General features: G+C 36.8%; 1 protein-coding gene across 6 annotated transcripts in view; it reads right to left on the bottom strand.

The window, feature by feature from the left end:
* Positions 1-27101, bottom strand: part of EXOC6 (exocyst complex component 6) — a 243418-nt gene that overhangs the window by 182867 nt on the left and 33450 nt on the right. For 5 of the 6 annotated variants that reach the window (XM_032312084.1, XM_032312081.1, XM_032312082.1 and 2 more), the window contains exons 2-5: positions 7123-7294; positions 5804-5851; positions 5632-5722; positions 2659-2704 (exon numbers count right to left, since the gene is read on the bottom strand). In XM_032312084.1, the coding sequence (XP_032167975.1) occupies positions 2659-2704; positions 5632-5722; positions 5804-5851; positions 7123-7294 (357 nt within the window). Of the gene's footprint in view, positions 1-2658; positions 2705-5631; positions 5723-5803; positions 5852-7122; positions 7295-16073; positions 16169-27101 lie in introns of all 6 variants that reach the window. The other variant, XM_032312083.1, reaches the window with a different exon arrangement.

Here is a 27101-nt window from a genome sequence, read left to right as displayed (position 1 = left end):
CAAAGCAGGAAAGAATATTCAATGAAAAAAAGGCAGTCCCTTCAACAAATGGGGTTGGGAAAACTGGACAGCCACATCCATAAGAATAAATGGACCATTTCCTTACACCATACACAAAAAGAGGCTCAAGATGGATGGAAGACCTAAATGTGAGACAGGATTCCATCAAAATCCTTGAGGAGAACACAGGCAGCAATCTCTTCGACCTCAGCCACAGCAACTTCTTCCCAGAAACAGCGCCAAAGACAAGGGAAGCAAGGGCAAAAATGAACTATTGGGACTTCATGAGATCAAAGCTTTTACACAGCAAAGGAAACAGTCAACAAAATCAAAAGACAACTGACAGAATGGGAGAAGATATTTGCAAATGACATATCAGATAAAGAGCTGGTCTCCAAAATCTATAAAAACTTATCAAATTCAATACCCAAAGAACAAATAATCCAATCAAGAAATGGGCAGAAGGGGCGCCTGGGTGGCTCAGTGGGTTAAGGCCTCTGCTTTCGGCTCGGGTCATGATACCAGGGTCCTGGGATCGAGCCCCGCATCGGGCTCTCTGCTCAGCAGGTAGTCTGCTTCCTCCTCTCTCTCTGTCTGCCCCTCTGCCTACTTGTGATCTCTGTCTGTCAAATAAATAAGTAAAATCTTAAAAAAAAAAAAAAGAAAGAAAGAAAGAAATGGGCAGAAGACATGAACAGACATTTCTGCAAAAACATCCAAATGGCCAACAGACATCTGAAAAAGTGCTCAGTATTACCTGGCATCAGGGAAATACAAATCAAAACCTCAATGAGATACCACCTCACACCAGTTAGAATGGCTAAAATTAACAAGTCTGGAAACAGATGTTGTCAAGGATGCTGAGAAAGGGGAACCCTTTTACATTGTTGGTGAGAATGCAAGCTGGTGTAGTCACTCTGGAAAACAGTATGCAGCTTCCTCAAAAAGTTGAAAATAGAGCTACCCTATGACCCAGAAATTGCACTACTGGGTACTTACCCTAAAGATACAAATATAGTGATCCGAAGGGGCACGTGCACCGAAATGTTTATAGCAGCAATGTCCACAATAGCCAAACTATGGAAAGAGCCTAGATGTCCATCAACAGATGAATGGACAAAGAAGATGTGTGTGTGTGTGTGTGTGTGTGTGTGTATGATAGAATACTATGCAGCCATCAAAAAACTGAAATCTTGCCATTTGCAATGAGGTGGATGGAACCAGACGGTACTATGCTGAGCGAAATAAGTCAATCAGAAAAAGACAATTATCATACGATCTCACTGATATGAGGAATTTGAGAACACAGAGGACCAACAGGGAAGGAAGGGAAAAGTGAAACAATAGGAAACCAGAGAGGGAGACAAACCGTAAGAGACTCTTAATCTCAGAAAACAAACTGAGGGTTGCTTGAGTGAAGGGGGGTGCGAAGGTTGGGAGGCTAGGTGATGGACACTGGGGACAGTATGTGCTATGGTGAACCCTGTGAATTGTGTAAGACTGAAGAATCACAGACCTGTACCCCTGAAACATAATACATTACATGTTAATTAAAAAAAATAAAGTTCAACTGTAACAACAACAACAAAAAAGTTATTTAAAGGCATAAATGGGGGCGCCTGGGTGGCTCAGTGGGTTAAGCTTCTGCCTTTGGCTCAGGTCATGATCTCGGGGTCCTGGGATCAAGCCCCACATGGGGATCTCTGCTCAGCAGGGAACCTGCTTCCCTCCCTCTCTCTGCCTACCTCACTGCCTACTTGTGATTTCTCTGCCAAATAAATAAATAAAATCTTAAAAAAAGAAAATAAAGACATAAATGTAAACACAAAAATTATGCCTTAAAATAAGTAAAAGCTTTTGCCTTTCGCAAGAAGGAATGGTGAATGGCAAGAAGGAAAGATGATGCCTGTTTTTCTGCAACAAATACAAAGAACTATATTATCTAGATCTTTAAAATATGAGAATGTACAACTTTGGTAGAAAAAAAAGAATACATACACACACACGTATGTACATATATATATATAAATAAAATACTTTCAGGATAGTTTATGACATATTAAGGAGGAAATAAGTAACTACTAATTAGTACGAATTGGTAAAGGCCAATAAAATTCAATGCTTAGCACTACAAAGCAGGACATACACAAATCTTTGAGTATACATTTGTACATAATGTACTATGATAATTAAGCAATTATTAATAAATTAAGAGGAAATCATTATTTCCCTATTCCAAATATAGAATATTATCATTTATTCTGATTTTTTTATGTTACTTTAAGATTGTTCATCTTTAAAACATTTTAAACTACCTACACTGCTTTCACTGTGGTCCCACTATACACACTTAACCTTTCATTATAAGCAATGTTCACATGGAAGCTAATCAGTAGTTTTTCATTACTGCTCAGCTGTCTATTTGTCCTTCAACAATATCATCAATCTTTGATTTTACTTATAAAGGACAAGGATCCACAAATAAATGGCTACAAATTGTTTTATTAGACTAGATTCTGATGGGCAAATTGCACGAAAAAAGAATAAAGGTAGAAAGCAAAACTTCACATGACTCATTGTCATTTATAGTACATTTATCCATGCTTTCTTTAATAGAAAAATTAAGATTTATTAAAAACAGGAAAGAAACCAACTCACCTTTTTGCACTCATCTGTTCTTTTAGCTTACTGTACATTTCCAGCACTGCATTAAAAAGGAGAAATTACTTTAGCTTTCAAAATGAGAAAAAAATTTAGATGAAAAAATTAAAGCAGGAAAGAGCCTATTATAAATTCATTAATATTCTCTATACTTTATACATTAATTTTCTCTATACTTTAATCCAGGCTTATATTTCTTAAATATTTACTTTTATATTTTCAAATAAAATTTTATATATCAAGTAAATAAAAACATTTTAATGTCTTCATATATTGAACATTACATTATATAAATGAACACATTATCTGGAATTTGAAATACTTTCATATGTTGATACTGATAACTGAAATAGTAAACTATTAACAATTATCATATTCAGAAACTTATTATTATCTCTTCCCTGTAGTGCAAACGGAAGTTTGGACTTCAGTTAATCAAGAGACAAAGTTGAGTAAACAAGATTGATTAATTTTGATTCAATATATCAAATAAAATACACATAACAAAAATATACCAAATACAACTGTGTTATAGATCACTAAGCAAATTTTTATACCAAACTGACAAAAAAAAAATTCAAGTTTACAGAGATTAAATTATAATAAAATCATAAATTTTCAAGCAACTTTGTTTGATCATTTCTATTATAGACTCAGAAACGCAATTATTGGGATGCCTGGGTGGCTCAGTTGGTTGGACAACTGCTTTCGGCTCAGGTCATGATCCCGGAGTCCCGGGATCGAGTCCCGCATCAGGCTCCCAGCTCCATGGGGAGTCTGCTTCTCCCTCTGACCTTCTCCTCGCTCATGCTCTCTCTCACTGTCTCTCTCTCAAATAAATAAATAAAATCTTTAAAAAAAAAAAAAAAAAAAGAAACGCAATTATTTAATAAAATTGTTATAAGCTTCAGCAAGATGACACACTGCCACCAAAAAAGTTTTAATGCAACTATGCAGATTACCATTTATCCTTAGTAGAATTTCAAAGCACATTATCATCAAAGTAAATTATCATTGGCTCATCAAGCCAGCTCACATTTTCACAGACTGGACAGACAACACTTTTTTCTAGATTTTCTATTTTGGCTACTTACAAAGGGTCTTCAAGTGTACAGAAGATATTTAGTTCACTTGTCTGAAAACCATAAAGCTACAATGGTGGCAACAGTGAACCACCCTAACCCTGTGAACTTTATGGATACCTCTATCACAGCCTCTACATTGTAATGCAGTATTTCTCACATTTTCCAACCAAAGCATTAGAATAAACATATAACCTTTGACGTCTTTGACGTCTCCTGTTTTATCTAAACAATTTATGTAACTTTCATATCTATTTATTTCCATATAAAAATAATGCTCACCTCATAAATAATCAAGTAAAACTAATATACCAGGAAAATGCACTGTTTACACTATGCCTTCTTATATCCTCTCACACCCCTGCTAACCCAAGGAGGAGTTAGGCAATTATACAATAATAAATATCTTATATCCTTATTCACATTAGAACGTAGGTTCCTTCAGAGCTATGACTGTGTCATTTTCAACTTTATATTTCCAATATCTACCATAATTGCTGATACAAAAAGAATTCATGAGTGGATAATTAGATAGAAGGCTAGATGGAGGAAAGGAAGCAGTTCTCAATGTGGCTATTAAGAAGACAATGTTTACATGAATTCAGATTGCCTGTCCAGCCTTGAAAGCAAAGACAGTAGCAGTAACAAAAGTCTAACCTCTACTTCCCTTTATTTCTCTATTCCAAAAAGCACGCTCAGGGGAATAAGCTGAATTCAGCTCTTTAGCATTCTACCAGTACCCAATTTTTTAGGCTTATTACCATCAGGGTCAAAGCAATCAAACTTAGACTGTGTTCATGGTTACTTCAGTGAGTGTATCTGATGTTGGCAAAGAGGGGTTATTAAACATTACTATAAGGAAATAGGTTTCTCAACCCTGAAATGGAACATGAGAAGCAGACATTTTATTTAATCAAAGTTAATGTGCAAATATCCATGGTCCAGAGATAAAACTGAACAGAATTTAGTGATTCTTAAAAAAAGGTTATCCTCACAAAGTCAGAAAACAATGTCTTTTAGTTAATAAAACCTGCTGAAAGTTTTAACATACAATTTGTGTCCTAAGCTAAATTTATATTATATAAATATTATTAAAAAATCTCATTCTATTTCCCTGGATATGGAGCTTCAGGGTCCTTGCGAAAAAAATAAGTTTAAAAAATGGGACACTAAGATGGATTCAGCTTACTATATGAATAAAAAGATGACATACACCTTGGCCTCCTTTTGTTCAAACAGGATACATAAGGGGAAAGAAAATACTGGTGAGTTTCTTAGAATTTATTTGATTTTCCAGTAATATCTGAGCCAAAACAGAAAGATCAAAACTCAGAAACCAACAAAGTCAGTCTTTCCAAATCATGGGAGGGTAAAGTCACAACCAAAAAAGGGAAAAGACCTAGTACTTTAGGGTTTTGTTTTTTTTTTTTTTCACTTTATCAGCAAAGCAAGACTGCGAGAAAAGTAAAACCAACCTGCTTAAGTGACAAACAGGAAAAAGTGGAAAACTAGAAGTAAAAAAATTGGGCAAATTAGGAAAAGGCAAGGAAACGTAATCAAAAGACACTCCTCCATGGGAAAGTATTCTGAGAAAAAACAAAAAAGCAGTGGGAGGGGGGTGAGGGATAAAGGACATACTAGGCAGGAAGGAAATGGGAGAGGTACAAGTTGTTCTAGGAACCTGATGTGACAGATCATCAAACAAAACTTTATAAGATAAGAAAACCATGAAAATTCAAGAACTAAAGTGGATAAGAAAGATAACCATGAGCTTTGGGGGACAATCACCAAATAATTTGTAATTCCCATAATTACTAATGACCATATGCTATCATTAAATTATAGTTTTACCAAGCCAAGCATTCCATTATAGACAAGTTTAACTCACCTGGAAGACATAACTGCAATTTTTCTACTACCGTTGTAATGTTCCTCTGCTGAATTCTACATCGAATAATATCTTCTGTTTGGACTATCACCTTAGAAAAGAAGAAATGTTCATATTTTTAAGCAAACTGCATCCACATATTGAGTATGTAAGAAATGTATCATATTCTCACCTCCTTTCCCGCATCTTGAAATCTTCGGTTGGTATCGGTAACTTGCACCTTAAAAATAATTTTACCTTAATTAGACAAATATGCATAAAACTGCCCTGATATAACTGCTCACCCTTGTAATCAGATCATGCTTCATGAGAAACTTAGAACAAAGAAATGCAAATTCAAATTAACTCTACAGCTTGAACTTGAACTTTTGATTGAAAAGGGCTTTTGTTAACTTCAATTACTTATGACAGTTCTTTTTAACAGATTCTGTGGCAAACTTCTCAAATTTAATCTAGATTTTTGAACTTTACTTGCTTCTCTAAGTCTGTCAAACAATTCAAATCACTGACCCAATTGACCACTGGTCCCTTTTTGATAACTTCAATGAGGTCTATGTGCCATTCATTGTCTGTTCGAAATGGTGATTGCATTTTATGGTAATTAAACATTCATACTTTGCTGAATGCAAACACTGGGTGGTTGATTAACATCAAACACGGAAATTTCAATCCAAAGCAACATTTTAATGCTGCAGGTGCAGACAAAGCTCAACCTCAAATTTTCCCACATATTAAGTGACTCATTAGGTCATCATAGTAAGGAAGCACATTCTAGTTTATTAAAAATCTCATTAATTTCTGAACAAAGATGCTCAGTGACCTCATTGATGCTGTATTTGGTCTCTTGTTATCTGAATATCCTTTATATAATGGTTTTCTAATCATAACCTTTAGTGAACCAGGGTCATTTTATCTGCTAAATTCTCCAAATGTAAAAAAAGATAAATAGGCCAATTCTTATAACTAAATACTTGGTATTCTGACTGAACGAATCCAGGTCTGATTTAATAAATGTTTTTGTTGGGTGGCAGAAAATACAGACCAACTTTCTTTAAGAAAATTATGTTTTGTTATTAAACCAAAAAAAAGTTTCAGTGTTATTAAATAATTTTGAGAATACAATCACTCATAGTAAGTTTTCTTTTTAATTTTTAGAGGATTGCTTTTTATCATTATTATACTAATTGCCATTTTTCAAATTCTAAAACTGCAAATGAGGCCTTCCCTTGTATGAATTTTTTTAGTTCATTTCCCTGCATGGAAAGAAATCCTGTTAAGTCAATGCATTACTTGCTTTACAAAAAAGAGATTACTCCTGTCATTAGCATGACAACTATGTTAATAGAGCATAAAGAGCATTTCCAAATATACACACTAATTCACTTCCTGAAAATAGTACATTTAATAATGACTTATACATATGTACTACAAACTAATACTTGACTAATTTAATGAGAAAAAAAATAAAGAGAATGTTAAAGTATTTCTTACCTTCAGTTTTTCTGCATCAGTCCTTACTTTAAGGAGCTCTGTAATAGCATCTACAAAACCCTGATGATGAAAATTACACATCTTTTCAATTTCCTTGTCATGATTACGGATACAAGCATCTAATTTTTCCATAAACTTCTTGTGTGCATTTGGTTGGTCATCATACACAGACCTGAATGTACACAAAAAAGAAAACTAACATTAACTTCCCAGTTCACCAAAATGTATTCTTTATTAAGCCCATTCTTTGCAACAGCTAATAATTTTTTTTGTTTTGTAATCAGTATATTAAGGAGACACTCATACATTTCAAGAATTACTTGATTCTGATATCCAGATTTAAGTCTGTGACTGTGACTTTTAAATACACAATTAAAACTATTCATCATAATATGACACAGTACCAACATTAAATTACAGTTATTTCGGAGCATAAGTTAAATGGTTTAAAGTAAGCAAACCTATAACACATCTAAAAAACACCTAATCTTACATGCAAATTACTTCTCCAGATAAAGGTCTCTTCACTCTAAACTACCCTGCTCCCAAAGTCACTACTCTGAAGCTTATCATGGTCCAAAGGAGAAAAAATGTAACTGGGGCTGATCTATTAAAAAAAAAAAAAAAAAAAAAAAAAAAGATGGCACAGCAGAAGGGAGTGCAATTCTGTAAGTGCAAGCCCTCATGCAGCAGCTTATGATAAACCCTTTCTTTAGAAAAGCATCATTTCTATCACTGATACCTCAGGCCAAGTTACATAGCATGCCATCTTCAAGTAACAGTTGAGGGAATAGAATAATGCAGAGAGGGCGCCTGGGTGGCTCAGTGGATTAAGCCGCTGCCTTCGGCTCAGGGTGCTGGGATCAAGTCCTGCATCGGGCTCTCTGCTCAGCAGGGAGCCTGCTTCCCTTCCTCTCTCTCTGCCTGCCTCTCTGCCTACTTGTGATCTCTGTCAAATAAATAAATAAAATCTTTAAAAAAAAAAAAAAAAGAATAATGCAGAGACATCACAATGAATCCCACTTAATATAACTACAGATCAAAACTTCTCTACAAATTAAGTTCTTTGATTGCCAGCTGAATACAAGTTTTAACTTCAAAGCAACAGCTGATAATCTTTTTTTTTTTAATTTATTTATTTCAGAGAGACAGAGAGCACAAATGGAGGGGGAGAGGTAAAGAGACAATCTCAAGCCGACTCCACACTGAGCATGGAGCCTGATGCAAGGCTCAATCTCATAATCCTGAGATCATGACCTGAGCTGAAATTAAGAGTTGGATGCTTAACTGTGTTACCCCAGCACCCACAAGTGTTGAAAATCTTAAAACTGGATTGAAAGTACTGTCATTAGTAGAAATCATTTGTATGAAAAAATTATTTAATTTCTCATTCAACTTGTTATTACTAAATGAGCCACAAACTCTCTAGATACCTGGAAACTCTCTAGATATCAGGAAATAAAGGTCTGAGGCTCAGAACATGAGTCTTTAATGCACTAGTGCTCAAAAAAGAATCAATGAGTGAATGACTAAAGAATGAAGAACAGGGCACCTGGGTGGCTCAGTAGATTAGAGCCTCTGCCTTCCACTCAGGTCATGATCCCAGGGTCCTGGGATCGAGGCCCGCATCAGGCTCTCTGCTCAGCTAGGAGCCTGCTTCCTCCTCTCTCTCTGCCTGCTTCTCTGCCTACTTGTGATCTCCGTCTGTCAAATAAATAAATAAAATCTTTAAAAAAAAAAAAAAAAGAAAGAATGAAGAACAAACTCCTGATTTCTGTAATACTTACTCTGTCAGGACATATTCTTAGTGCTTTATATATTAGTCTTTTAATCCTCACAACAAGCCTATAAAGTAGGTATTATTATTACCCTTGCTTTACAGATGTTACAGATTATGTAACTGCTATAAACTCCACACTAGCAAGGGACAGATGAGATATGAATCATGGTAGTCTGGCTCCAGGGTTCATATTCTCAAGCCCATATTACAAGCACCACAATGTTCTCTAAATACAGTGTACACATTCCTACTGTCTCTCAGCTCATGCTATCTCCACATAGAGGGTATCACCCTCCCTGCCAAACACCATTCAGAAAAGGATTAACCTTGCCCTAAGAAAGGTTTGGCCCTTGCCCCCAGCTCCTGGGAAATAAACCTTCAGAATGTCCTACTTGATAGTTGTCTTTGTTTACTTGGAGACCTTTAGAAATGTCAAATAATCTAAGCTAGCAATGTGGTTTACAATGTGATTTACAGTGAGTGGGGGCCTTCAGCTCCAGAGAGTCTACAGACTAAGGGTAAGCAACTCATGGCAGTCAGCCATGTCTACATGACCAATCCCCTGGAAAAACCCTGGACACCATGGCGTAGGTGAGCTACCCTGGTTGACAAATACTCTATGACTGTTGCCACACATCATTGTTGGGAGATATAAGTGCTGTCTACATGACCACTGGCAAAGGACTACTGGAAGACCCCACTTTGAACTTTCCTAGCCCCTGCCTTATATGCCTTTTCCTGATGCTAAATCTAATCTGTAATCTTTTGCTATAACAAACAGCAACTGTGAATACACCAGCTTTCTAAATTCTGAGTCCTCCTAGTAAATTACTGAACTTGATGGTAGTCTTAAGGACCTCCCAAAAAAGTGCTCTCCCAATCTGTTGCCCATTGATTGAGATTTAGTTCAATTCCTATTTCTTCCAACAGAATCATTTATTTCCATGACAAGTAATCTCTCCATAAGCAGGACAGGTAAATTTACAGTCCTTTCTACTCACTGTGACATGTAATCACATATTATACTCTGTACTGTAATTTAAACCTTTCAAATATATGTCCTATATTTTGTTTTTCTTATCAACCATAAGCTTCTTGAGGGCAGTCTCCATGTTGCATGTTTTTAATGAGTACCTATTATAATACTAGAGACAGCCATATTGGATAGTAATTATTAAAAATTTGGGCCTTTAAGAGCCGAGCTACAACTAGGATCTGATCTTGGACATCTTCTCTTTTCTACTATACCACTCTCTCAATTTCATCCAGATTTGGAGTTTTAAATTCCATAAGAACACTGACACCTCCCAAATTTATGTTTCCAGGCCTAACTTCTCCCCTGACCTTCAAACTCATATATTTCTCCAACTGGGTATCTGATAAACATCTTAAATATGTCCAAAATGATTTCTTACCTTCTTCTTCAAACCTGCTCCTCTCACGGTCTTTCTCTATCTCTGTAAAGCCCATTCTTCTAGGTGCTCTGGCAAAAACCCTTGATATCACCCTTGACGGTTCTCTCTCTCTCGCTTTCTCCACCAAAATAATCCAGAAAATCCAAACACATTTTACAACCTCTACTGGTCCCACCCTGAACTAGGTCACCATGATCTTGCCTAGAATGTTACCAACTGCTTCTTAATCAGTTTCCTTGATTTCACCTCTACTTCCCTACAGTCTATTCTAACAATGTAGACAGAATGATCCCATTAAAATATAAAGAAGATCCCATTTTTCTCCTCTGCTCCAAACCCTATTTCTCTTAGAACAGCCCATAAAATCCCTATATAATTTTGCCCCATATTACCTCACTGACCTCACTTCCTAATACTCACTCTCCACTTTACAATAAGTGGAGCCAGCAACACTGGCCTCCTTGTGGTTCCTGAAAAACACCAAACACTTTCCTACCCTATGCTTTCCACATGCTGTTCCTCTACCTTGATCATACTTCTCATATTTCTCACAGGTGGCCTGCTTCTCTTCACGTCTTTTATCCCCTTCTTGATGAGGCTCTTTCTGGCTACAGTATCCATATTATAAACACAAACACAGAGAGACACAAATACACACGCACATACAATTCCACAATTCCCTTCCTGCTTCTTGTTTTCTTTTTTAAAACAAAGGAGTTTACTTTATCACTGCATCACTCTTTCCACTGTAGAATATACTCAAATATATTCTCTATTTCATACTTCTATTCATTTTGTCTTCACACACCAGAATGTAAGTTGTCTGTTTTGTTCCCCACTGAACGTTCAGCCCCAGAAAAGTACTTATCACATAGTGGATGGTTAACAAATGATTGCTGAGTAACTGGAAGGATGAATGGATGGAACAGATGGAATCAGAAAGGACACTTGACTTCTCTAAATCTCAACTCTCTCACCAATAAAATAAGGATGAAAAAAACAGTATCTAGGGGTGCAGTCAGTTAAGCATCTGCCTTCAACTCAGGTCATGATCCCAGGGTCCTGGGATGGAGTCTTGCATTGGTCTCCCTGCTCAGCAGGGAGTCTGCTTCTCCCTCCTCCTCTGCTGCTCCCCCTGCGTGTGCGCACTCGAGCTCTCTCTCTCTCTCTGTCAAATAAATAAATAAAATCTAAAAAAAGAAAAAAAAGAAGAAGATGACGACGACAAAGAAGCACCTGCCTTTTCGAAGGGACCCCAGTCCCCAGCCCCATGTCAGCCTCCCTGCTCAGTGGGCAGTCTGCTTTCCCCACCCCTCTCTGCCTCTGCCTGCTGCTCCCACTGCCTGTACTCTCTCTTATAAATAAAATCTTTAGAACAAACAAAACAAAAAAAAAACAGTATCTACATCACAATGTTTTAAGGATTAAATTAGTAAACACATGAAAAGTTCTTAGCAATAACTGACATATGTAAGTGCTCAGTACACACTGGCTGCTAGCATAATATGAACATAAAAGACAACCAAATCCTTATTAAATGAGTCAACTGGCTGCTGAATAAGTAGTGGCTACAGATTTCAAATATGGCTAATACTCTATGCTAAAGGAGTTATGGGGCCTTTTGCACTTTTTTACAGCTAATATTTCATTTATTTCTTATACTACACCAGAGAAAATATCACTTCCCCCTTCTCACAAGTGAAGTAGGCAAGGAAATGCTAAATGACTTGCTTGGTGCAGCCTAGTTACTGAGGATCTGAGGCAGTACTAGAATTCCCAAAGTACTTTTGTGATTCTTGTGTTTTTCCTATAATTAATATTTAATAAGAATTCCTAATTGAACAAACACGATTCTGAAGGAAATCCATGCAAGAGAAAGTTTATCTGACATTAGTGTGCTATAAACAAATTCTTATTTCATAACTATGAAGACATGTTGAAGATATATATATATATACACACACACATTTTTTTTAAAGGATTTATTTATTTATTTGACAGACCAAAATCACAAGGAGGCAGAGAGGCAGGCAGAGAGAGAGGAGGAAGCAGGTTCCCTGCTGAGCAGAGAGCCCAATGTGGGGCTCCATCCCAGGACCCTGGGATCATGACCTGAGCCGAAGGCAGAGGCTTTAACCCACTGAGCCACCCAGGCACCCCTAGAAAGTTCTAAAGTCCATCTTTTAGTGTGTCTTTCTAATTTATTCTCCAGAGTTTTAAAAACAAAACTACTCCTATTTTATAGTAATTCAAGACACAGTGCATTTAGTATAGCATCACAGATGAATGGCTCTTTTTCTACTGATGTTGTTAGTATGGAGAAAAGCAGTATCAGAACATATGCAATACTCACCCCCCCCATTAATAGAAAATCAAAGCCTAAAATGGGGGAACTATTAGCCCCAATAAAAATAACATTAAGGAATCAGTACCATGAATGATCCGCCTATTACTACTAAGTCTTAGCTAAGTCTCTCCTGACTTCGGATAACAACTTGCTGTTACAGACATGAGTACAAGCTGCAGTCCAAGCTGATATAACCACCTGTTACCCATAATCCGTATCAGTGAGATCATTCTAAGCAGAGTACACAGAAATAAAGTAGTAGAGATGAGAAAACATTCTAAACCACAGGAATAAGTTGCATTTTTTAAAATGTACTGAAGGCTCAAGCAAGTGCCAAAATCCAAAATTTATCACAAGATAGAATTTGGCCCTGAAAAGAAAAAAGTTCCTAGTTCTGACTTTCTCAACTTAATAGATGCAGCACAAAACAAAGAGCCTGACACAAACACTCAAAATGGAATTAATCAATACATGCAGTTGATTTAACCCTCTACCACTCTGATGAAAATATTTTTTTTTAAAGATTTTATTTATTTATTTGACAGAGAGAAATCACAAGTAGTCGGAGAGGCAGGCAGAGAGAGAGAGGGAAGCAGGCTCCCCGCTGAGCAGAGAGCCCGACGCGGGACTCGATCCCAGGACCCTGAGATCATGACCCGAGCCGAAGGCAGCGGCTTAACCCACTGAGCCACCCAGGCGCCCTGATGAAAATATTAAAAATAATTAGTCTGAAAATTTGCTAATAAAGCCAACAATAAAAAGATGAGTGAACAGAGACAAACAGGAAGGGAGAAAAGGGCAGATATGCAGAACAACACTGGAAAGGGGAAAAAAGCCAAAGCAATACACCATATACATCGTAGGAATTATCCATCTTTTCTCTTGTAATTTAATACAAGGGTAAATTACAAGGGTCCTATGTTTAATTATAGAGATAATTTGGGGAGACAATGGAGGGAGGATATGGAAAGCAGAGAAGATGCGCAATCCCTGTCAACGAATCCCCACAGTGACTGAACTGACTAAAGAGGAGTCATATCCACTGCTGCATCTGGCTTAATGTGCTAAAGATTAAAAACAAAACAAAACAAAAAGTAACACATAACCAAGTACTTACTATTAAGTACTTTGCAAGCATTACCTCATTAATATTCACTACAGCTTTACAGTGTAGATTCTATTAGCATCCCAATTTACAAATGCAGTTTGGGAAGATGAAGACTTTAAGTCCAAAGACACACAGTAGTAGGGCCAAGATTTAACTCCAAGTCTACCTGACTCCAAAGCAAGCACTCCTAACCATTATGTCACATACACTCTCCAATCAGAAATGGTGATAAGCAACATGGAATGCTGAGAAGTTATGGGCATAGCAACTAACCAGATCACCTTTGAAGATCAACAATTGAGAATGACTCAATAGGGAATCCCCTGATGTGCACTGCTGCACCCATCAGGTGAAATCATCCAATGGACAGAAGAAAAGGATGAGAACTGAGGCATAGCTAATTGTTAGGCAGTATTAAATTACAAATGCAAAAAATAAAGAGGAGCAAAATATGAAGTAGAGAAAACTAAGGGCCCTGTATTTGCCTTACCTCAGCCGAAGGCTCTAAAAAATCTTTTCTCTTGTCTCTGAATAACAATCATTATTCTTCAAAATTTTGATCTTCAGGACAAGAAAGGAAATACCATTCAGTACTATTCAATCTTTGAACCCTAAGTCAGTTAACATTTTTTCCATCTAATTATTAAGGTGCCAAGTACATTACTCTTCTAAACTTTCAAGCAATATGCAATTTTAATGAATTTTTCTGCTTTTAAAATGTCCCCTCAGAATGCTATAATGTCTACTGGCAAACCTAATCAAATCCTATAAATAAATACAGAGACATATGGCAAAATCAGAAAGCAGGTAAATTTCCCACTATTCCACATCCACTAAGGTTATAAATTAGTGCTCCATATACAGTTGAACCTTGGACAATGGTTTGAACTGGATGGGTACACTTACATTCAAGCTTTTCTCAACACAGTCCAGTACTGTAAATATATTATCTCTTCCTTGAAGCTTTCTTAATAACGTTTTCTATTTTTTAGCTTGCTTGATTGCAAAAATCCAGTATATAATACACATTACATATAAAATATGTGTTAATTGACTGTTTATGTTATCATAAGGCTTCTGGTTAACAGTAGGCTATTAGTAAAGTCTTTGGGGAGTCAAAAGTTATATGCAGATTTCCAGCTGCACAGGGGGTCAGTGACCCCTAACCACCATATTGTTCAAGTGTCAATTATACATATAATAACTTCAGTGTAAGAGCTCAGTCTTCCCTTCCAAAAGCTTAGCACAATAAAACCTTACTTCTGGGACACCTAGTTGGCTCCCTGGGTTAAGCCTCTGCCTTGGGCTCAGGTCATGATCTCAGGGTCCTGGGATTGCGCCCCGCATCATATGGCATCCATCAGGCTCTCTGCTCAGCAGGGAGCCTGCTTCCCCATCTCTCTCTGCCTGCCTATCTGCCTGTGATATCTCTCTGTCAAATAAATTAATAAAATCTTTAAAAAAAAAAAAAAGCCTTACTTCTACCAAAATATAATGGTAATCATGCCAAAATGCAGATGTAAAATTAATGTTAAAAGAAGAGATGACTTAAAAACTTCATGTGAACAGAAAATAACGATGGACTATGCTATACTAAGTGGATTTTAATTTACATATTTTAATTTTAGCAAGTAGGAACACATAAAAACAATATATATGTCTTTTTAAAATTAACATATAATGTATTATTTGCTTCAGGGGTACAGGTCTGTGAATCATCAGTCTTACACAACTCACAGCACTCACCATAGCACACACCCTCCCAATGTCCATAACCCAGCCACCCTATCCCTCCTACCCCCACACCCCAGAAACCCTCACTTTGCTTCCTGAGATTAAGAGTCTCTCTCTTATGGTTTGTCTCCCTCCCCAGTCCCATCTTGTTTCATTTTTTCTACCCCTCACAACCCCTCACCCTCCCTCTCAAATTCCTCATATCAGAGAGATCATATGATAATTGTCTTTCTCTGACTGACTTATTTCACTTAGCATAATACCCTCTAGTTCCACCATCCATGTCATTGCAATGTATGTCTAAAAAGCATATCTTAAAAATTCTTTTAAGTACACATTTTCTTTTAAAATTTTTTTTAAAGATTTTATTTATTTATTTGACAGACAGAGATCACAAGTAGGCAAAGAGGCAGACAGAAAGAGTGAGGGGGAAGAGACCCTGGGATCACGAGTGGAGCTGAAGGCAGAGGCTTTAACCCACTGAGCCACCTAGGCCCCACATTTTCTATCTTCATTATATCTAATCTTCTACCCCAAAGCAAAATATTGAAATATGAGTTATCATACATTATTTGACCATCTGATGTATCAGGCTTACAGCATTTAAACAAGTAAACCATGGGTCAGAAAAGCCTTCTTGAATTGTATGTACAGGGCTCCACCTAGTGGTAATAAAATAGATATAAGAAAAAGTAAGATAACATTAAAATATTAAAATTGGTTCTTTAAAAATTATTGTTGTTATCCAATCAAATGTCTTAATGGAGGAACTCAGGCTACCTCAAGTTTTGGGACTGATACTCTATTCTATTAATGAGATAAATGATTTCTTAATCATATTCCAATTTTGTTTTATTTTTCTTAAGGAAAATATCTTTCTAATGGAAAACAAACAACATTTACAAAATATTATGTGAAAAAGGACTCTCTCATTACTGGAAACAATTAGGATATTTTTTGCCAAAAGGCATATAATATCATTATACCATTTTTTGTATCTTTTTCTTTCACCATATTTCCATTGTAAAAAAAAAAAAAATTCCCTCACAGTAACTGTAAGGAGAATAAATGTACAGGTCTCTCCTATCATCTGAAGGTAGAGAGCTCCTATGAAACCAAAATGGTGTATAAAGATGAAGCAATTATTACTAATTTATAAGGGAAAATTTTTGAGCATTCCCAGACCCAAAAAATAACTTCTCTTAGGTTTTTCTGATATATCTTAGAATATATCTTGCTAAGATGAACAAAATAAATCAAGATAAAACACAGATGCTCACAGACACAGTCCAGAACTATGGCTGCTTGATGCTGAGTGTAGATCCCCAGGAAGGCGCTTGGCAGTGCCATTCCTGCTTGCTGCTCATGCTGCTGAATGCGATTTTCACTTTTTGCCTTTTTTCACAAAAGCAAATATCCTCTTTGGATTTCTTTTGATTAGTGAAAACAGGTACAAATGTAGGTCTTTTGTAAAAGTGTACTGATATAATAACATGTAAATGTAATATGTAAATGTAAAATGTAAATACAAGGACACCTGTATTTATTTGCTGAGAAATGACTTTTCAGCTTCTAATAAAATGTTTGCATTTTTTTTAAAAATGGATAAAATCTCAAAGTACCCAATCCCAATTTCCCTAAATTACCTATATTGATTGAAGCACTACAGTTTCCTGGACAGAATAAAAACAGTCTTGATCTCAGAATCCTTGGTTCTCCAACAGAACAGATAATCTATTGTATAACCACTAAAGAACATAGCCAAGCCTTATACAGAATAGTGTGAAGATACTCACCTAAAGTGACTAGCATTAGAATACTAAACATTGGTAGACTGTCCTGTCTACCAATGTCATGTCCCTGGGGTCATGATCCCAGGGTCCTGGATCCAATCCAGTATCTGGCTCCTTGCTCAGTAGGGAGCCAGCTTCTCCCTCTGCCCACACCCCAATTCCCCACTCAGTGTGTGCATGCGTGCACATGTGCACAATCTCTCTCTGATAAATAAAATCTCTTTTTAAAAAAAGAAAAGAAATGTGCGCTGCTTTATCTCTGATAAAACTATATCAGCTACTTCTAATCTCCACTGGATGATTTTTAATGTTGTTTTTTAATTTTTCAAACATTAACCATATTTTCTGCCCATTCTTAAAATGATACATTAGCCTTAATTCTGTATTTCCAGTAATTTTTTAAAAATTGCTTTACATCCTTTCAAGTATTCTTTATTCTTCCAGTCCATATCCATTTTTTCCTATTCTTCCACCAATATTTCACATATCAATTAATGTCTAACATACTGATCTTAATTTTGTATTTCTAATCATCAGTATTTAAGATTTGGTATTTCATTAGTGAGACTGCTTATGATAGCTCAGCAATTTCATATTTATAATGAATGCTTTTCAAATTCTAGGTACTGATCTAATTAGTACTGAAATTTTGCTTACTAACATTTTGCTTACTAACATTTTCATTTTATTAATTGTTATAACTTTCTGAATGTTAAGTAAATTTATAAAACAACTAACCACTCTATTATTATCAGCTTTTGACAAATTAAACATTCCTAAAAATGATGCTATGAAGACATTAAAAATAATCAGAGGGGCTTCTGGGTGGCTCAGTGGATTAAAGCCTCTGCCTTCTGCTCAGGGCATGATCCCAGGGTCCTGGGATCGAGCCCCATGTCGGGCTCTTTGCTAGGCGGAGAGCCTGCTTCCCTTCTTCTCTCTCTCTGCCTACTTGTGATGTCTGTCAAATAAGTAAAATCTTTAAAAAAATAATAATAATAATCATAGAAAAACTAATCAGAAAATTTCAAAACCTAGTAAAATCATCCTGTGCAATACAAACTGCTTGCTAATAAACTCAGTAACAGTTTTATTGGGCACCTGGGTGGCTTAGTTGGTTGAGCAACTGCCTTCAGCTCAGGTCATGATCCCGGAGTCCAGGGATCGAATCCCACAGCAGGCTCTCAGCTCCACGGGGAGTCTGCTTCTCCCTCTGACCTTCTCCTCTCTCATACTCTCCTTCTCTCCCTCTCTTTCTCTCTCTCAAATAAATACAATCTTTTTTAGGGGCACCTGGGTGGTTCAGTGGTTTAAGCTTCTGCCTCCGGCTCAGGTCATGATTTTGGGGTCTTGGGATCGAGCTCTGCATCAGGCTCTCTGCTCAGCGGGGAGCCTGCTTCCTCCTCTCCCACTGCCTGCCTCTCTGCCTACTTGTGATCTCTCTCTCTCTGTCAAATAAATAAATAAAATCTTTTAAAAATAAATAAATAAAATCTTTTTTAAAAATCATTTTTAAAATGTATTTAAATCAGGATTTCTTTTTAAGATTTTATTTGTTTATTTGACAGAGACAGAGAGACAGCAAAAGAGGGAACACAAGCAAGGAGTGGGAGAGGGAGAAGCAGGCTTCCTGCTGAGCAGGCTTGATCACAGGACTCTGGGATCATGACCTGAGCCGAAGGCAGACACTTAACAACTGAGCCACCCAGGCGTCCCTCAGAAATAGTTTTGAAAACACATTTTGGGGGACACCTGGGTGGCTCAGTCAGTTGGGCATCCAAATCTTGATTTCACCTCAGATTTGATCCCAGGGTTATGGGATTGAACCCCATATCAGGCCTACACTCAGCGGGGAGTCTGCTTGAGATTCTCTCTCCTCCCCTCTGCCCTTCCCCTCATTAGTATGTGCTCGTCCTCCCTCCCTCCCTCCCTCCCTGTCTCTCTAAAATAAAAAAATAAATAAAATAAACCAGATTTTTAGTATATCAGTAAACTTGCTTAATTCAACAAACTGGTCATGCAACTCCCTTTAGGAGCCTTTAGATTTAAAGTGCCCAAAATTTCAGCAGCATCCATGTGAAAAACAAAGGGCTAAAATATTAATCAAAGATAGCAAATGAGGTATCGTTTGGGAGAAGGGCCCCCTTTTTTTTCTTTTAAAGAACAAATAGCAAATATACCATTTCCCTATCTTAAATGCACAAAAGCCTTCCTAAAGTACCAATCTTGGAAAAAATATATAATTCTACTTAGCAATATAAAATAGCAAGAACAAAAGTAGTCAATCTAAAATTATCATACCCAGTACTCCCAATATTTTCCCAACCATTGTATCAAATATATCAAACATGAGTAATGCTCCTATAACTTTCCGTGACACTCTGTAATCCAGGAGCAAATAAGAAATGAAATAACTCCGAGACAGTAACACTGGATAAAGACAAAGGAGTATTCTTTCCAACAATATTCATTAAGTACCAACAATACGCAATAGAAACTGAAAATCAAGTGCAGAAAACAGATATCGGCACAGTTAACTTTAACACAGAGATTTACTGATCCCTAAATCGTTAAGAATTTATCTGTACTGAGCATAACTCTTCAAAAAGGTAGGTAAACAAATGAAGTAGTTTTACAAAATAGGTCCAAAATTCTTTGACACACTTTCCGGTGAGAGGTGAGGTCTATATCCTCTCCTTCTTTTGAATCTGGGCAGGTTTCTGAGTACTCTGATCAGTGGAAGATGACAGAAGTAATTACATGCAACTTCAGAAACTAGAAAAAAACATGCAATTTATCCCAGGACTTCTTCAGACACTCACTCTGGCAAAGTCACCCACTAAGTAACAAATCTATCCTTAAAATAACATCCTGGAGGGACATCTGGGTGGTTCAGTTGGTTAAGCATCTGCCTTCAGCTCAGGTCAGGATCCCAGGATCCTGGGATCCATCCTCTTTGCACCAGGCTCCTTGCTCAGCAGGAAGCCTGCTTCTCCTTCTGCCTGCCACTCCCTTTGCTTATGCGCTCTCTCCCTCTCTATAACAAATTTTAAAAAATATAAATAAAAATATGCTAGAGAGACCACGTATGTGACCACTCCATTATAAGAGCCACTTCAATCGCCAGCAATATGAGGAAGCCATCTTGGCTATCTAGTCCAGATAATTTCAACCCCAGCAGCAACTAATATTTGATTGCAACTGTATGAAAACTCCCAAGTCACAAATGCCCAGCCAAATCCTTCCTGAATCCCTGGGGGAAAAAAAGTTTATAAGTATAATACAAATTATTTGGACAACTGCATAAATATGTAAATTAAAATTAAATTTAAATGTTTTCCAAAATAATTCCATTTTTTCTTTTATCTTTTTTTTTTCCCTTTTGGCACTAGTCCTTTTTGGTACTGTCCTTAACATATTTTCCCACTGCAGGAAGCCCTTTCCCCACAAGATATGCCTCAATCTTTTCCTTTTTTTTTTTTAAGATTTTATTTATTTGATAGAGAGACAGAGAGACAGAGATACCAAGAGAGCCCAAACCAGAAGGAGAGGGAGAGCAGGCTCCGCATTGAACAGGGAGCTAATTAGGAGCTTGATTCCAGGACCCTGGGATCTTCCTGAGACCAAGGCAGATGCTTAACCAACTTAGTCACCCAGGCACCCCAATATGTCTCAGTCTTAATCTTCCTTCAAAATTCAGCTCAAGACTGTTCCTTTAGGAAAATTTCATCAATAACCATACTGGATAATACCTTTCCCATTACCTGAAAATTTCTCCCCCTTTAATTAAGTTATTTGTGTAACACTATCTTTTTAAAATTTATCTTTTATTTATTTGCATAACACATAAAATATACTCTCCATTTTAGTGTGCATTTCATCTTCTAAATTCTTTGAGAACTGACGGTGTCTTTTATTTCTATATTCAAGTCACGACGAGAATTGCAATCTTAATAAAAAGACAGTCGCTAGAGGGCACCCTTCACCAGAAAGTATAAATCCAAATATTTTCCTACTGCATCAGAGCAAAGTGTGAATCTCATACTCAACCAAATTAACAAAAATTATGAAATCTAAATAATGTTTCCTCTTTTTTGAAGCTGCTTTATCCAGATACCTATTACTTTAATATAATGGTTAAAAATAGAGAAGAACTATAAACACCATAAACATTTTCTGGCAATTCCAGGCTCATAATTTTTGGAGGTCCTAAAAAAGATATCATCATATAAGTAGAACCTGAAGTAAAAACAAGAACTTTACTAAATTGCACAATATATTAAATGAAAGTCAGATGTAGATATATTTAATTTGAACTTTGAAAAAAAGCATTCAAAATTGCATTTTTTAAAATAAATATTAATAAACATTGATTTTTATAATGTGCTTGTCAAAAGACAAAAATTTTGTGAAGTATAATTTACAAATAGTATGGAGGAAAACAGAAACACGATTCCCTGATATAATGCTGATCTTAATCCCCACTATTGATCCCGACCACAGTCCACTGCTATTGGTCATTTCACAGCTTTGAAGAGAAGAACAATTCCCATGTCCATGCAAAAGCAGAATGTAAGTAACAAAAATAAATAAAAATAAGCTTTTACCTTTGTATTAGTACTCTGCAATCCACAAAGCAATTTTACATAGTACATCATTGCACTTGATCCCAAGAACCCTTGGGAAATAGGGCAACTGGTTTTATCTCCATCTCACTGATGAAGAAAATGAAGGTCTAAGAAGTTAAAAGATTTACTAAACACCATGTGCCCACTAAAAAAAGCTCAGAGCGGGGCACCTGGGTGGCTCAGTCAGTTGAGTGGCTTGAGTGGCCACTCTTGGGTTTCAGTTTAGGTCATGATTTTGGGGTCTTGGGATCAATATGTGCGATGGTTCCATGCTCACCAGGGAGTCTACTTAAAGATTCTGTCCTTCCCTCTGTACCTCCCCCAAGGTCTCGCTCACTTGCTCTCTCTTTCATACTCTCAAATAAATAAATAAATCTTAAAAAGGCCAGAGCCAGGTATAGAATCCAAGTCTTGGACCCATAGAGATTGTTGGAAAATACTGCACAAGAAAAGGTAAAAGCAGCTCACTACACAAAAATCACCATTCTGTTGTTGAAATTATTTACCTTAAATATGTCAGTAATATAGTCATTGCTCATTTCCAGAGTATCTTTGTTATTACTATAGCAATGCTTCTACTAATGAAGTCTCTGAAAATTAATCTCCTTTTTAATAAAGTTGGCAATACCAAATACACATCAACAATATATACACACACTCTCACAAACCACACAAAGAACAGTTGCCTGCCTTCACATTCAGACATGACAAAAACAGAAAACAAAATAACAAACACACCATCATACACAGATTCTATTAGGCCTGGTCTACCAAACTAAAAAGAACGAGCCCTTCTAGTAAAGCAAGCTGAAAAACAAACTTGACATATTCCTTTTACCACAGGAATGAATGAAAGGATAGGAATTAAAAGTGAAGGAAGGAAATGATGATGGTGTTTTGGTTTTTTTCACCATTTAGAACTGAAAAAGGATATGGAAAAGATAAAAGGTCAGAGATTTTTCCTGCATCAAGCAGACCACATCTCCTGGAGAGAATAAACTGGAGACTGGCCTTACTAAAGTTACTGGAGCCCTATATCTGGGAGCTGCAGAGGAATAAGGGGCCCATATCACTTTATTTTGAGTTAATTTCGATATCTGAGCCTCCTCTGACCAAGCACAAGTTTAAAATACAGGAATTTCAAAAAAAAATAAAAATTAAAATAATAATAATAATAATAAAATATAGGACTTTCCTTCCCTGAGTATAGTCCTAGTCACATTCCTTACCATTCTAATCTTGATTGATGTAAACCTTACAATGCTTTTTGGTTTTTTGGGGATTTTTTTTAGTTAAAATTTAATAATGTTTTTATACCCAGCTTTCATTATCTGATATTCTAAATTAGAAGGCAAAATATAATGATTAAGAGTACAGGCTTGGAGGCCTAAGGGTCTATGCTCACATATAGTTGCACCACTTATTATGTGCCTAAGGCCAATGACCTAATCGAGCTCTACCTCAATTTCTTCATCTGCAGAATAGGTATATAACAATGGTATCTTATTTGCTTTTTGTGAAGATTAAATAATACATTTAAGTGTTTAAAACAGAGGCACACAGTAAATGTTCAATAAATTTTTATTTATTATTATTGACATGATTACTTTTACTTTGGGAACAAAAATCCTAAGAAATTATTTTAGAGTTATTACCACTGTTTATAGAATTTGACAAAAATAAGAACCACCTAAAGGTACAACAATAAGAAAATAATCAAATAAACAGGATGAATATTTATACAAGGCAACTGTAACTTCATTTAACAAACACTTAATACTCAAAATTTAACTTGTTGAATGGCAAAGGTTCATGTAATAAACATTCAACAAATAAATAACATTGTCATTTCAAATGTAAGAATATGCTAGAATTCATGTTAATTATGATTCTCTTTCAGTAGCAGGAAACAACTGTTCTCACCTCTTTATTCTGTATTTTCAAGTCTTCTAAAAAAACTAAAAAGATTTTGTTTTTCATTAATTCAGTTCAGAAAGTATTTGAGGGTCTGTTATACCCAAGGCATTATGCTATGTAGCATGGTCAGAACTGATCAGATATGTGTAACAATCATAGACCTCGGGGGCAATTTCATTAGGCCTGCATTTAAGACATGTATTTAAGACATACATTTTATTTTATTTTGTTTTATTTTATTTTATTTTATTTTTAAAGATTTTATTTATTTATTTGACAGAGAGAGAGAGATCACAAGTAGGTAGAGAGTCAGGCAGAGAGAGAGAGAGAAGCAGGCTCCCCACCGAGCAAAGAGCCTGATGCGGGGCTCGATCCCAGGACAATGAATGAGATCATGACCTGAGCCGAAGGCAGCGGCTTAATCCACTGAGCCACCCAGGCGCCCCTAAGACATACATTTTTTTTTTTAATTTTATTTATTTATTTGACAGTAGATGGAGAGGCAGGCAGAGAGAGAGAGAGAGAGGGAAGCAGGCTCCTTGCTGAGCAGAGAGCCCTATGCGGGACTCGATCCCAGGACCCTGAGATCATGACCTGAGCCGAAGGCAGCGGCTTAAACCACTGAGCCACCCAGGCGCCCCTAAGACATACATTTTAAAACATACACTCACACACAACTAAATAACACTGTATAGTATTTTAAAAATCCATGGTATAAGAACTCAGACACAAGAAAAAAATTTTGTGTGTGTGTGTGTATCCACCTACAATGCTGTGGGATAAAATGGGAATTCTATGATAGGAAATATTTGAGTAGTTGGAGAAATAAAAAGGGGTAATCAATCATGGGTAAACACAGTCAGAAAAGGACATGGCACTATGAAAAATGCAAACAATTTAACCCCTATGAAGGATATACTTACTAAGTAGTGGGAACTCTATTATAAATCATAGTTATATTTTAGTTAACATTTATTTGGACAGTGGCCTGAGAGTGGCAAGACTCTTTAAAGATTTTTTTATTTATTTGACAGAGACAGTGAGAGAGGGAACACAAGCAGGGAAAGTGAGAGAGGAAGAAACAGGCTTCCTGCCAAGCAAGGAGGCCCACTGCGGGGCTCAGTCTTAGGACACTGGGATCATGACCTGAGCCTAAGCCAGATGCTTAACAACTAAGCCACCCAGTGCCCCATCCTCTGGGATTTTGATCAAAGATGGATCCTCTCCCCAGAAAAGTTTACAAACACACCTGTAATACACACACAGTCTCTAAGAACTGCTGACCATCTACAAAGTTGGAAAAGCCATACTGTCTCTTCCACTCACAGTACATTGCCCAAAGGTATATAACTGATCCAAACTGGTTCAATCAAATACACACTCAGGAATTTTAAGTTAGAATTCAGAGACAGTCAGCTATATGTGCCAGACTGACATATGGAAGCCGTAGGTGGTCATCCTCCACTAAGAACAGAGAGAAGCAGAGAAAGTTACACCTCAAAGGAAAATGAAGACAGAGAAAGAAACACAGTCATCTACCTCTTTATTTCAGTCTTTTAAGAAGCATGAGTGCCTTGGGACGCCTGTCTCAGTAGGTTAAGCCTCTGCCTTCAGCTCGGGTGATGGTCTTGGGGTCCTGGGATCGAGCTCCGTGTCGGGCTCCCTGCTCAACAGGGAGCCTGCTTCCCCCTCTTTCTCTGCCTGCCCACTTGTGATCTCTCTGTCAAATAAATAAGTAAAATCTTTAAAGAAAAAAAAAGAAAAAGCATGATTGCCTTTAGAATTTTGTGACACCCCATAAGCTTCCACTATTTTTTTTCATATTTTCTTAAGCAAACTCAATTTGGTTTGGTACCTACAACTTATAAAAAAGTCCTAAAAAAAAAAAAAAAAAAAAAGGGGCGCCTGGGTGGCTCAGTGGGTTAAGCCTCTGCCTTCGGCTCAGGTCATGATCCCAGGGTCCTGGGATCGAGCCCCACATCGGGCTCTCTGCTCAGCAGGGAGACTGCTTCCCCCTCTGTCTATGCCTGCCTCTCTGCTCCCTTGTGATCTCTGTCTGTCAAAAAAAAAAAAAAAAAAAAAAAAGTCCTTAAGGCACATATTCATAGACACACCCACACATACATAAGCATTTCTTAAAACTGTAAGAGGTTTACAAACCTCCTCATCTGACCAATACACTAGAGTACATCTTCCCAACTGAACAGATTACAGGTATACCACAATGACCATATCCCAATTTTTCTCTTTATGCCACAATATAAAAAATGTGGAAAGCATTACCACAAGATAATTCATTAATAAGGATCTAAAGATACAGTTTAAGTTAATACACTCCTGGGGAAAGAACATGTCAACCAGGGGTAGAGGGAGAAGGAGGAGAAAGAGAAGCAGAAGCACCAAACAGCAACATCAGCCGCCATCTAGCTTTTACACAATACTTTTTATTTTTTCCAAAACATCCGCAACATTGAACAACTAAGTAAAGAATTCAGGATATGCTAAGTATCTTAAAATACCACTGTAAGGGTGAGGGAGGGCGTGCCTGGGTGGCCCAGTCAGTTAAACAACCCACTCTTGGTTTCAGCTCAGGTCATGATCTTGCTATCTTGGGACTGAGCCCCACACTGGGCTCTGTGCTCAGTGCAGAGTCTGCCTCAAATTCTCTCTCCCTCTCACCACTCACTGTCTCTCTAATCAATAAATAAAATTCTGAAGAAAAAACACACACACACACATTGTTAGGTAGCTAAACCATGTAGGGTATCCTGAATATCCAGAGCAAGTGAGTTTCTAGCAACTCCAGAAGGGAAAAAAAAAATGTATAAACACAGAATCCAATTTATTTCACCACAGAATACTAAAAAAGATTTATTTAAAAATATTCACCTTCTGTGTTATTTCCCATGAAATATTTCAGCTAGTTTGCCACATGCACTCTTAGCATGCTTTACAAAATAATGCCCAGGTGCTTCCTCTAATTCAGTTGAAGATATTCTGTCAAACAATTTTTTAAATGACAGAGTTGACATACCCTTACTTTTTAAAAAAGGATGATAATATCTTAAAGGCCACACAACCTGTCAAAGCATCAGGCTCAAGCTAAGGAAAAAAATACAGGATGATATTCCCTGTATTTCTGATAGGGAATTTTACTTGCCTTATTTACCTCTATATATAATTTCTGTGACTTGTTCTAACAGTATCCTGTTCCCATGCATAGGAAAGAGCCTAATAGAATTCGTTGGTTAGCATTA

Source organism: Mustela erminea, chromosome 14 (genome assembly GCF_009829155.1).
Source record: "Mustela erminea isolate mMusErm1 chromosome 14, mMusErm1.Pri, whole genome shotgun sequence".
NCBI lineage: Eukaryota > Metazoa > Chordata > Mammalia > Carnivora > Mustelidae > Mustela > Mustela erminea.
This window is presented reverse-complemented; position numbering and strand designations above follow the sequence as displayed.